Genomic DNA, 14,269 nt, shown 5'->3' with positions numbered 1-14,269 from the left:
GGCATCCTGCAGAAGCTGGTCTAAACGAACTGACAAAGTAGGGCAGTGACAATGTTAAAAAAGTATTGGCTGCACTTTGCAAGACAGGAAAAGTAAACATGATGCTTCATTAAACGTTCTTCCATATGCCGTGATGCTGTCCAACAAATCATGTTTCAGATCCAGAAAAGGCTGGATATTATTCCTTTGTGTTAGTTTCAACCCACACTCTCATTTTGACTCAAGGAGAAATGGGGTTCAACACATTTCATTTCTTCACATAAAGTAGTCCCATCTGAGGGATGTATAAATGGACTTGTTAGTTAAAGAGCCCTGAAAAAAGTAACAGTCTGACATGTTGGCTTGAGGAGAACAGATATAGATGCAAGACATTACACTGGTTTGTGTACATCTCCTGATGCAGAGTCTCTTTTTTTCTTTTACATAGTCATCTGTGAAGATTTTGGTTTCATACTCATATCACTTTTGAGTGATTTTTGTTTCATTTTTGCACTTTTTATTCTTCCATGCCTTTTTTAACTGTTCTATATTATTATTATTATGATTTATTTTTTTATTCTAGTTTTATTAATATTTTGTTTATTTATATTATTCGTTTTCATGTTCATTTCAGTTAAACATTTAGTAAAATTAATTTATCACTTGAGGTTTTTTTTATCTTTAAATATTATAACATTTCAAATTTTCACTTATTTCATTTTTGTTATATATATTTTTTATTTATTTAAGTTTTTAATGCTTTTAGTTAACGATAATATCCTTGGGCTGAGCCATTTGGTTCTTTGCATCTCTAGCCTTGATCTAAGAATCATTCAAAAGTAATTTAACATACAACCCAAATACACAGACACAGCAGGAGCCCTCTTAAGGCGATAACCATGATAAGAGGCATTTCTCAGACATATACTAAAGCACAAGGGAGATTATTTTTTCCAGAGATTACCATCTACCACAAACATTAGATGATAAATATCAAACCATTTCTTTATTTCTGAAAGCTTTGAAGTATTTTAACTTCACAATGCTTTCATATATTACTGAATGAAAAGAAGGAACAGATATTCCAAGCAAACACTTAAATAAGTGCTTTCAAAACATCCTTGATGTTTAAGTTGATGCAGATAAGTGGTAGAGTATAATGAGGTAAGTTATTTTACTTTGAGATAACAATTAACAGGAATGGAACAACAGTTCCTGTGACAATTATGTAAGAATGCTGGCTATGTCATTGAAAGCATCTGCCAAAGGAATAGACTGCCAAAACTGAAAAAATAAAGAAATGCTTGCTGAACTTGAGGAACTTTCCACACATAAAGTTAAAGTCAGCATAAAACGGAAGCTGGGACTGTCTTTTTTTACTTATGACGTATATCTGCGTGAAACGGCTTCTAATGTAGGGTAGTCATGATTTCTTCCATCGGGAATTGATTGGATTGGATCATTGTGGTTTACTATTGCTGTGTTCTGATGTGAGTGACAGGTTGCCCAGCCCTTGCACCAGTAAGCATGTCATAAAAGAAGAGAAGAGATGTTGTTGCAAGAGAAAGTGAAAGTTATTTTGATTAAGCATTACGAGTGCTCATTCATTTTACAATAACATGTTTAAATCATTTATATAAATCATTTTTAAATATAGCTGCAAGCAGAGATTATGGGACCAAAGCCAGTAATTCTATGGCAATTTTCTGGGATCAACCCTCTGTATGAAAGAAGCTTAAAGGGTTAGTTCACCCAAAAATGAAAATTATTTCATTAATTACTCACCCTCATGTCGTTGGACACCTGTAACACCTTCGTTCATCTTCAGAACACAAATGAAGATATTTTTGTTGAAAGCTGATGGCTGAGAAAGGCTTCAAAAAGGCCTCCATTGGGATTCAGTACATTTCCACTGACCCACTCACAAGACCCATAAAAGGCACTAAAGACTTCGTTACAAAGTCCATCTCACTACAGTGGCTGTACAATAATTTTACAATGCGACGAAAATAGTTATTGTGCGCACAAAAATCAAAATAACGATATAATCCACCAAATTATTGTCGACGCATGCACGAGAATATGACGCAGCTCCGCCTTTCGAATCATAGCGAATACATGACCCGGAAGAGGAGGAGCGCCGCTATCGCGTGAGTTCCAGGTGAGTTCACGTCTGAGACCTACACGGAAGACAATATCTTGGCAGATAAAGTCATTATTTTGATTTTTTCTGCGCACAAAAACTGTTCTCGCCGCTTGGTACACTTATTGTACAGCCACTGTACTGAGATGGACTTTGTAACGAAGTCTTTAGTGCCTTTTATGGGTCTTGTGAGTGGGTCAGTTGAAATGTACTGAATCCCAATGGGGGCCTTTTTGAAGCCTTTCTCAGCCATCAGCTTTCAACAAAAATATCTTCATTTGTGTTCTGAAGATGAACAAAGGTCTTACAGGTGTCCAACGACATGAGGGTGAGTAATTAATGATATAATTTTCATTTTTGGGTGAACTAACCCTTTAAGACTTTTTAACAAAACAATCTTTATGAACACACTTTGGGACATGTTCTAGTCTTTGTGTATGAACCTTAACTCATTTGACTCTTGATTGCTGACGTAGTGTGACTGTTGAACCTCATTTCTACACAGGTTCAGCATCACTCCTCTGGGGCTTTATTGTGCTGGGAATTTAATTTGACACCATTAATTCACATCCTGCTTACATCTAGTTAAGTTATTCACATGCCCACCCACATGGTGGCCATCCATGTGAAAAACTGCAAATCTTTAAGAAAACTAAAGACAAAAACGAGGTAGACTTAAGGGCCTAAAAAAATATTTCTCTTTGAGCAAACACTATGACAACTCTGAAGGAAGTTTGAGCATTAAAGGCAAGAAAGCAAACAATTCAGAGCAGATTTAAAATCCTGTGAGCCCCTTAAAATACAATTATTCTCACCCATTCCTCACAAGACACTTAGTATAGGTAATTAATATATTAATTTAATTTGTTTAAGCATTTAGTGCATGAGATTATGTATGCCAAGAAAAACAAAAAACAAAGATTATGTCAAAGTTACTGATAGACATTAATATGAATGTGCTGTAAAGCCCTGATATGTGTAGTAAGTTGGTTGACCTTTAAATTGTCAAAACATTCCAGAACATATACGCTATCATTAGGGCTGTCCATCACTATATCGCCTTAGGTCTGGCATAAATTATTTTGCCTTATTATTTAAATCATGACAGATAGACCAAAAAGAAAACCAATTTGCATTTAAAATCAACTTTGACAAACAGAGAAACAACCTTGTTCAAAATCAATAAATGAGATTGGACAGCTACAAATTCTTGTATACTGATTATCAAAAAATACGTGATGTTTGTTGCTTATTCACTTCTATCAATTTTTGTCAAATCATATTATATTTTACACAGGAGCAGTGCAGGGTTGTGACGAAGCGGGAAATAGAAAACATGTAGTGGATCTAAGGCGGAATGACTGTGAATGTGATATTGATATCTAATAAAGAGGAAGTTAATGTTGGGCAATGATCCTTTAGGACATAACATTGCCACTTGGTTTTCTCACAGCTAAAATAACATGTGTGGGTCTCCGAGCAACAAACAGTGATGTTTGGTTGGTGAAGGAATCAGTGTGCTTGAATGAATCAACTGAGTAAATGACTTTATCATAAAGACAGTCCTTTGATTTGTTCCTGAATGAATGTGTGTTTTTTAACAAATCAGTTGGAATGAATTTGTTCAATGATTCACTCATACATTATTGGGGCATATTTCAACTGACACCAGAAAGACCTCAATTGGATAGACCTACAACCAATCAGAGCTACAGACTACAGAGCTACAGTTTGCTAAAGACATCTTTCCCATCGACAAATGCCTTGATCGTGGTCTTCTGTTCATCTTTTAAAATGAATGCGATGTCGATCTCTTCTATAACAGACGCGATGGCGGAATCTACACATCTCAGTTCTTCAACACCAGCCATCATTGTTGTAAACTAATTCAACCCAAGCACTCTTTGATGATGCGGCTGATTACGTTTCTGGTGATAACCTGTCAATCATCGCCGTGACAATGTGATTGGTCCGAACAGTTTCTGTCCGGGCATAATAACTCCTCTACGGATCGAGTCCAGACCGAACTTCCTGACCTAAAAATGTTGTCGGCGGAGCTAAGTTCCGCTGGCATCCAGGCTAACCTACTGGTGTATTAATGTAACATGCCGAAAGAGTCAGATTTTTAAAAACCTGATCATGTAAATTAGTTCAAATGACCTCAAAGTATTGGATGCACTAAAAAATATAAATAATTTGCAGAGGTCATATTGTGGGAGACCTATGCATATAACTGTGTGCAAATCATAAGATGGGCTAATTATTTGGCCTCAAGTGCACTTTATAATTTTCTGGGAATTTAAACCTCACTAAATTAAATTAAATGCCTTTTATTAGGTTTCTTTCTGATAAGGAGTCTGGTAAACATTTCTAACTATTTTTAGCTGAACATTTGCACATGAAAAGCTGAACTATTTGCTATTGTAGTCGCCAAAATAATCAGTGATATCAATAATCAAAAACAATCAAATTTGTTTATTGACCAAAAATTGTCAAAATGCATTTGTTTTTTTTAAATGCATACTATAAAAAATATGAATAAAATTGCCTCCTGTACATATCATTATGGGAAAAAATATATTGTAATATCTAGACTATCATTTTCAAACTAAATTACTCTAATAAATTGCATCACTTCTCATTTAGAAAACACTTTTCTGCTGAGACATTGTATGTAACTTTACAATTTGTCAAAGAGAAAAAATGTGAAGCCCAAATGAGCAGGAAGATTGCGATCAGGAGGCTGTTTTGTGCATGCATGAGTGTGTGTGTATGTGTGTAGGAGTTAGATAAGGGTGACTGGCACTGAATCTCTCTGTGAACAGTAGAGCCCTTTCCTCATTTAACCACTTCACTCATCTAGCACTGGAATGCTTTACCTCTACCCCGTGGGTGGTCAGTCTCCTCTCCCATATACACCTGGGCACACCTGGGCTGCCATACATATATACACACTCCTGGAGCCCACCTAGAAAGAGAGGTGACCGACAGCAGCACCTGACCCTCCCTGAGAGCTTCGATGCTCTCTGGCCAGACAAAACGAAGTCTGTTCCATCAACCCTTCATTAGCATACTGACTCAACACACACATTTATAAGAATCTCAGCTGCATGTATAGGCAATGTCCTTATCTTCTGTAATGCCCACACATACAGTATTCTGTGATGTAGAGCACAATTCGTTAAATAAGTGTTGAAATTACAACATTCCAGAAGCTCACGTTATCTTGCATCCTCAACGCCCTGAGATTATTTCTAGAGCTTAGGCTAGGGTAGAAGTGAAACTAATTAAAATGTCTGAGATTTCAACCAAACATCTGTTAGTTTTAATGTCAGAAACAAACCCATTAGTCTCTGACAAGAAACATTTTAAACATTTTTTACCATGGTGGTTCAGCATAAAGTTGGGCTTTTTCTTCAATAAAGATTTACTTTAAGCACCCCTCTGCATCTAAATTAGCATTCAAATAAAAGCACCCAAAAAAATGTTTTTTATTTTTTTTATTTTTTGTCATTTTGGAAGAGAGCATCTGGCAAGGGAGGAGATAAAAATGTAATGGTCTCTGCCAACACTTGAAAAAATACAACATTTTGGTGGAACTGAATTGAATGGAATGAAAATATGAAGGACTGAGTAGGATTTAAGCTTGGGTTACATACAGTACAGTGCAACATATCACTGTCTATAATGTTATATAGTTAATATAAAATGTGTGTGTGTGTGTGTGTGTGTGTGTGTGTGTGTGTGTGCGTGCGTGCGTGCGTGCGTGCGTGCGTGCGTGCGTGCGTGCGTGCGTGCGTGTGTGTGTGTGACCTGGTAATCCCTACATTATGGGGACAAAATATCCCCACAAAGATGGCCATATCTGAAAATCTTGTCCTTGTGGGGACATTTTTAGGTCCCCATGAGGAAAACATCCAATAAATCACACAGAAGGAGTTTTTTTGAGAAAGTAAAAATGCAGAATGTTTCCTGTGATGGGTAGGTTCAGGGGTAGGGGCAGTGTAAGGGGATAGGATGTACAGTTTGTACAGTATGAAATCCATTACGCCTATGGAAAGTCCCCATAAAACATGGAAACATGGAAAGGTGTGTGTGTGTAAATAAATATCAATTGATTCATGCTTGCAGACAGTGAAATTTTGACAAATTGTGCAAAAAAAATATTAGTGAACTGTACTGAAAAACAGATTTTTTTATCGGGTTCATACAAAAAATTGTCAAAATGTCAACATCAAGCAAGATTAAATTCTTTCACGCCTAACCTTCAAGAAGAAAAACTATATGTCTTATGGAAAACCTCAACCCCCTTTGAGATTAAACATACCACATTTGTGATGGAGCAAGACAAGCATGCGTGTAGGGGAGGCAGATGTAAGACAGCAGGTTTAAAATAGAAAATAATTTTGTCCAATGTAGACAATTTTGTTCACAATTGCAAAGAAGGTTGTTGTCATAAGAATGCTACTGTCAATCCCATTTTGGAAAGATTACCTAGCAACCTAGCAAGATCAATAACCAATGTTCTGGTTAGCCTACATAGCCCCTGCTGGTAGATGCTGGAACTACACTATTGTGCGTGGCAGCCAAAACCATTTTTATGTTATGGCCATCACTTGTCCTGAACATTTTAGAGCATGTAGCAACTGCAATTTGAAATGAAAGGGGAAGCTAACAGATGCATTTCCCAAAATAGCTCTTTCCCTGTTACAATAGGTCAGCGCCACTTTGAGGCAATTGGCACAAATAACAACCACAAGGGGGCCTTGAAGTCTCCAATGCTCAGCCCAGGAGGTGCCACATTTCCAACTGAGCTCTTGTTTTCCACAGCAAGTTGAATGGGCATCTGTTAGTCACCTGTGCTCCTAAAAGCACATTTCCCCATGTGAAACAGGATCTCGGCTTGGATGCTAGGAGAGTTTTGTGCTGCGTTGTTTGCGTTTTTGGTCTCTGGCATGGCATGAAGCCAGAGGCTAGTGCTATTGGCCTCGATTCACACAAGCGGTCATTAATGAGAGATAAAGCAGAGACACAGAAGAGGTCTGTGGAGAGCAGGGCAGCTCCCTCTTTCTCTCCTTTGCTCCACAGAGACCTCTTTCTCCTCACTCTCGTTTCTTACTGTGCAAAGTTTCCCACAAACACAGGGATAATATCCTGCTTGCACCTCAAGCAGACACAGGGAAGGGCTGTTGAGAAGGGAGGTCAAAGGGGATACCGGGGAGGGGCGCTGCGTAAACTCCGGCTTGCGGACGTGAGGCCTCTACATTTTCAGTCCCACAGCATCAATTAGCATGTTGTCCTCTGCTTCTCTGCAGCTAAGAGCGAGAAAAAGTGAGAACACTCAAGCCCTGTGATCGCCAGGCCCATGGGAAGGCAACAATGCACCAATGGAGAACCACAGAGTAGCGAGTGTACAGCCTCGCAAAGCTCCTCTCAGGGGTCATTTCCTACCTTCTCTCTTAATTTCCTTATTTTTGGTTCATGAGTTGTGAAGGTTGGTTTTTCAGAAAGCTACATGAAAGAGCAAATGTTTCACTGGGACTGCATATATAGGCGAGTGTCCCTATATAAGGGTAAACTATCTATCTATCTATCTATCTATCTATCTATCTATCTATCTATCTATCTATCTATCTATCTATCTATCTATCTATCTATCTATCTATCTATCTATCTATCTATCTATCTATCTATCTATCTATCTATCTATCTATCTATCTATCTAAAATGAAATACTATGGCATAATTTTAGGTTTGAAACCTTCCATACAAATTTAATAAATATCAATAGTCTTAAAGCTGTTGAGCTGTTGAGAATTTTTTTCCAGTCTTCTTTTAAATGTCAGGATGGCACAACTGCAAACATGGCTCTTTTATTATGAATTTACAAATAACAGTAAACATGATAGTGCTTCATCCAGAGGACCCAACTGATCCTTGCGGCAGAATGAAAAGGTTTGTAAATCTCTTTCAAATACTGGTAAAAAACGAATTAAAGTATGGGTAGGTTGGTACACTTTTCATGTCAAGTGGTTCTGAATCAACTATATTACACACAACTGCTTGGTTGTACCGCCTGATATAAAAACAGTCAAAACATTTATTTAGACACTTTTAAATGTTATTTAACAACTGAAACTTCTATCTATCTATCTATCTAGGCATCGTGAGAGGTGAAGGGTATCAAAGATTTCTTCACAAATCGAGTCCAGTTAGATCAAGCCACACTGGTTTCTTTTTAATCATCAACTCAAAACTTTACAATTTTACAACCACAAAACACTCTTCCAGCTTCTCTCTATATCCAAAACAGGCAGTCTTTCTTTTATCAGCTCATTAAACAGATTTTTTCCTTCACTGCAACAGCTGTGCTTCCACCGCTAATGAATCTGGTAATTGTAGTCCAGAGCCAGGCGGCCATCTTGGTTTGTAGTCCCCATTGCAACCACCTAGATGGCTTCTATCTATCTATCTATCTATCTATCTATCTATCTATCTATCTATCTATCTATCTATCTATCTATCTATCTATCTATCTATCTATCTATCTATCTATCTATCTATCTATCTATCTATCTAAGGGTTATCAAACATCAAGTTTATTTAAAAAAACAAGCTTTTATTAACTTTTCTAAACAGAAAAGTACTCAAAATGTGAATTTCTTTATATTTCAATTCACTTTAATGCTATTCCATATTCAAATTCAACTAAATATAATTTGGCACCCTGCATCCATTCTCAATTTAGCTCTGAATGGATTGCTTTGACCCTGAATTTGACTTAATGTCCCTAAACAATTTAGCAGCTTGCTAATTGCTGTGCTTATTATGATACGTTTGCATCTGCATCCATTCTACGATTTACTTAATCCTCTTTCGTTCCTTCCAGTGACTCTGCAGAGGTTTCACACAATTTCCCTGACGCCTTTAGCAAAGACAGCAAAATCCAAGGCCTCTCTTTTAATTAATCTCATTAAATCACATCTCTTTCTATAAAACAAGACAATAACACTGAATTTAGCTCATTAGAGTCAAGGATGGGCGTGGAACTGGAAAGCCACGTCATAAAAACATGAAAGAGTTTGAATTGCTCTCACACCTCAAAGCACCACATGAGCTTTAAGTTGTGGCACCAGTCTAGAAACTTCTAGCAAAACAAACAGGAGCCACATTAATGAGAGACATTAATCCAAGGGGTTTTTTTGATACCAGGAAAAGAAAGTATATGGAGGGTAATATAGTGACACCTAAAAATATATATATATTATTTGGGCACTCATACTGTATGCAATCATAAGTTAGTTCATCTAAATTGAATTTAGCAGGCTGAACAAAACTGCACATTAACTGAAAATCAGTTGAAATTGACACTGTGCCCACAAAATGCCCCCGACCGACACACCAACTCTTAGTTTATTTTATTTTGCAGTAAGGATCTTTTGACCTCAATATCTCAGGTATAAATATTTAACATCTCTCACAAGTACAGAAAAACCTTTTCAGATTAACATGATGTGAAAACAGCATCATGACCTCTATAATGAGTGGGTCACTGAAAATGTCTTACTTCAATAGCCAGTTCTGATTAAAGAGAGCCTTTGCATCATATATAGGCCTATGAAAATGTTGTTTTTTAGCCGGGGTCAACATAGCTGAAATGACTGTGAAATGAAGTGCACTAAAAAAAGACACCCGTGATCCTCATACCTCGACCAACCCTATGCATTCATGTATACATAAAGACACCTTTCAGAACTTTCTGGTAGTGTGCACCTGGTTTGAAAATATGACCTCATTCTTTGGTGTCTCTTGTGCAGATTAGAAGTCATTAACCTTAACGACAGGCAGCGTGCTGTGTTGTCATCAGTACCTGACCTGTGGCAGAGTGCCAAAAGACGAGACGTTTGATCAGATTTAGGTCCGTCATTTCAGGACGGAAACTGATGCAAAGGGTTCAAGAGGACGAGAAGTCTGCGTAATAAAAACAAAAGTGCAGAGTGCAGGCACACGCAGCAGAAAACTGGAAAAGTCCAAAGAGAAATTAACCAAAGGTCAGGGACAGTGAGTTACAACTGAGCGTCAAACTGAAAATAAATAAATAAAGTACTATGCAAATGAGATAAACAAGTAGGCCTAAAGTATTTTAAAAGCTCTTAAATTAAACAGGGATTTGGGGAAAAGACCACTTAAATGGGCTGTGTATATAATGTAAAAAAATTTATGTATACATTTTTTTTTAAAATTTTGCCTGTGAAAAGCTTGTAAAGAAACTTAACTCTTTCCCTGCCAGCGTTTTTTTTTTTTTTTTTTAGGTTTCCAGCCACTGCCAGGGTTCTTGACCATTTTCACACAAATTTAATTGCACATAGAATATTTTGTTTTATGAATATCTGAGCATGCAATATATCAAAAGAAAGAGCTGACCCTAATAATGTTTATTCTAGCTTCTTGCATTCCTTTTTTATCAAAACTTGAATATGGGTAAGTTTCATAAAAAAGCAACCTTTTGAAGAAAAAACTGAGAAAATCACGTTTCTGTGATAGACTGACTCCAGATCAGATTTATAGTGATGATCAAACACAGATGGAGTAGGGCCCTGGCCCAAATGCCACCATAAACCCTCACGGTCTTCCTCTGAGTCTGCGCTTTCACGACGTAAGGCCACTTTGACTGCCGGGAAGAAGTCCGCTGCTTAACCCACACTAGTGCATGCTCGGCAGAAGTGCACATCGAGGGCGCATATCGACCTCAAAGGGGGAGGGGGCTCGCAAGCACTTTTCTGAGACAAATGGGACACCCTGCGGTCTCGTGGACTTAACAGACACGCGCACGCAGTGGCCTTTATAACTCCACAAGACCGAAAGTGCTCATGAAAAGTTCCATTTGGGACAGGGCCTATATTGAGTCCATCAACACCACTAATACTTGCACAGTCCTGTAGGTCGTCCTGGGTCCACATTTCAGTCAGTAACATTAGGCAGTTTTGATAAATGTGATTTTTAATTTTGATGATCCCATTAATTTTCATATGCGTCTGATAACATACAATCGCTTGTTTTACTGAGAACACGGAAACACGGACAAATCCGCTTTTGGCCTGGAAGTGTTTTCCCAAAAATAACTGAAAAATCCGTGTTTGGCGGGGAAAGAAACAGCCATACTGTAATGTCAATGTGTCAAGCAAAGAATATGGATTAACTGTAGTCTCACATAGTCAGATATAGTCCATATTCTCAAATATACTTTATAATTAAACTATCATAACAGTGTCATTTTAATTACCTCGCCTGTCAACATGATGGCGGTGAATGCCGCTGTCATTTTTTGATGTGTTTATTTTGTTATTGAGAGAAAAATGTGCAGCACATATTCACATATTCATTTAAACGTCAGTTTCAGTGGCTTGAACGGCATCTGGATCTTCATTAAATGTATACCTCTGCAAAGAATTTCCAACTTATTTTTAGTTCTTAGCCAAGAACAATTTTTTTTTTTTTTTTTTCTGTGAGGAGGGCCTTGAATGACATTGAGTTTCTTGTATGTCGCATGTGCACGGGTGCGAGCAGTCAAGCAGCACGAGCAATAGGTTGCTGCAGTGTCACTAATACCAAGCATTTATGAATTCTATATGTAGCCCCTTTAAAGATTCTAGAATGACAGCCAGTGGTTAAAGTGAGTACTGCAGTCCAAATTAAAAATATTGTTAGCCCCACCCCCTCTTCCTCCTCTGACTCAACACTCATGCAAGTTGCCAGTTTGAGGACACGCAAAAGAAACAAGCGCAATTGACAATGGAAGGCGAGGAGATTGACACACTTTTGATGTGCTTCCGTTCATATAGATTTTTAGATGGATGACAAGGTTTTTTAGGTCGGGTAAAATCTGCAATCTCTGACCCGGTTTGTTTGCTAGTTTCCATGGCAGCAATATGCAGTGCTTTCAGTTAACTGGCAACCTGTGGTGTCGAAATGCTATTGGGTAAACTGGCAACATGCGGTATTTCACAGACCAAAACAAAAAAAAGCTATTTTGACACGAAACGAACATTTCAAAGTAAAATAACTGGCTGTAGAATTGTTTTTCAGAGAAAAGTGTATGTGAACTCAGCATGTTTTCTAAATATCTGCAAACATATGGTATTTGTATACTTTAGTAAAAACTTACATACAGCACCTTTAAAGTGAAAAATGTCCTCCACTATTTCGTTCCCTCGATTTATAAATCGTGCGCATGTTTTTTTTTACTAATTCGTTCCCCCGATTTTTAAATCGTACGAACGATTTATCAAATCGAGGGAACAAATTAGTAAAACGTGTGCACTATTTATACATCGAGGGAACAAAAGAGTAAATCGCTTTTTACTGCATGTCATATGCGGGGCTCCTTAGAAAACACTCCAAATAATTAAAACAGTAATGTCAATCTCCTCTGGCAAAGAAGAGAGCTTAAAGAAGAAATTAATGTGGTAATCAGCCAAAAATATATTCAAATAGAGTGTTTACTCTTACCGGGGTATGATGTTTTGTGATAACTTTTCCTATTCACTTTCCAATCAGTTAATTAATTTGTAGTGTTTCACATGAATTAATGATTTTGACATTTGTTTTGTTATATGCATGAATAAAAAAAAATGCCCAAGAAAATAAGGGCAAACATTGATCTGTCCTTTTAAATGTTTTTTTTTTCTGTCCTTATTGATTTTTTCAATCAATTGGTAGTATGGTGGCAAAAAAAGAAATAAAGAAATAACAGTAACAGTGAATCATGCCAAGCTCTTGTTGGCTTTTTTTCTATGAAGGGTTTGAACGTCAGCACATTGAAAAAAGATCCTAAAAAAAAACTTTTAAAAAAACATTCCAATTGATTGCAAGGTCAGAATGAAAAAAGGTTTATTGTTATTTAACTCACTAGAATTTTTTTCCCCCAAAGCATTTTTTTAGTGACCTGAAAGTGTTAATAAAACTGTATACTGTAACAATATACACTAGCAGGTGGAAAAGCTGGGCTAAACATTTATTTTTGAACAAATGACCTGTAATTATTGGAACACTGGAGCGCTATGCACTTCATGATTGAAAGAGTGATGTTTACAATTTAAGAACTTTTAAAGGATTATAACCCTGTTAACAAACGTGAGCATGAACAAACAAGCAAACAAAGTATTTTATCTGCAGCATCACAGTCACTTGAGGTGTTGACAGCAACTACTAGTCAGCACCTTGGACAGCTGCTGCTGATCTTACCAAAAGATGATAAAAAATAAGGGTTATGGGTCTTATTTTATTGTTTATTTTGTTTTATAGCGAAATATGGGGCTTAAAATTAAGGATTTGTATGAATTAAAGCAGGTAAATGTAGACGTTAAAAGAAAACTTCGTGCGCTGAACCTGAGGGTGGCACGTCATTGACGTCAGTTCAAGAGCATGAGCACCTGTAAACTACAAACGGACTTGCTTTAAACAAGCAGCAACCGCAAACAAAGCAAGCGTGTGGCCCTTTAAGTCTAATTTTAGTTCCTCTTGAAACTGATATCCACTGCCCTGCTGTCCTATTAGCAAACAGTAAACACAAAATGTATTTTTGTTTTAAAAAATACCGTCAAAAAGTTATTAAACCAACTAATTTTACCTTATTCAGGTGGGGGTTGCGTGTAACATCATACCCCCTCTTCTTGGTGTAAACAAAGGTCTTGCTTTGGTCTGCTGACTTCTGCATCTCCCACTCGATAGATTCCTGTTTGACTAAAGCTTGTGCCATGTTGCTTCCCCTTTAAATAGCGCTGAACTCAACAAGTGCACGCGCTGCTTCACAGACAGGAAGACGTAACACAGCGAGAGTGTCAAGCGGCTGCGTGTTGCCCTTATCGACAAACTATTAGCTGTAAAAGTCGATAATAGATTGGCAAATCTAATCTGGGGCTGATCATTATAGGATTTACATAATATTTTCCCGCGTCGTTTCAAAGCAACTTTCCTCATTGTTGGAACAGGGGCTAGTTGTAACAATGCCTGTAGTGCAAGTATTATACAAATGCCTAACGTTAGGCATATTTTCTCTAGCAGTGGTTTGTTTATGTTAGTTATAGTGTATGGTTTAAAAATAAAATAAAAAATAAAAAAATAATTCTGGCATCCAAACAGATTTTT

General features: G+C 37.3%; 1 protein-coding gene across 1 annotated transcript in view; it reads right to left on the bottom strand.

Annotated features, from left to right (window-relative positions):
- Positions 1–14,041, bottom strand: part of me1 (malic enzyme 1, NADP(+)-dependent, cytosolic) — a 109,009-nt gene extending 94,968 nt beyond the window's left edge. Inside the window, exon 1 of the mRNA XM_067448384.1 lies at positions 13,752–14,041. Coding sequence (XP_067304485.1) covers positions 13,752–13,880 — 129 coding nt within the window. The 5' untranslated portion in view covers positions 13,881–14,041. The remainder of the gene's footprint in view (positions 1–13,751) is intronic.
- Positions 14,042–14,269: the final 228 nt, after the last annotated feature.

The sequence above is a fragment of the Pseudorasbora parva genome, chromosome 7 (assembly GCF_024679245.1).
Source record: "Pseudorasbora parva isolate DD20220531a chromosome 7, ASM2467924v1, whole genome shotgun sequence".
Taxonomy (NCBI): Eukaryota; Metazoa; Chordata; class Actinopteri; order Cypriniformes; family Gobionidae; genus Pseudorasbora; species Pseudorasbora parva.
Note: the sequence above shows the minus strand (reverse complement) of the source record. Positions and strands in the feature narration are given on the sequence as shown.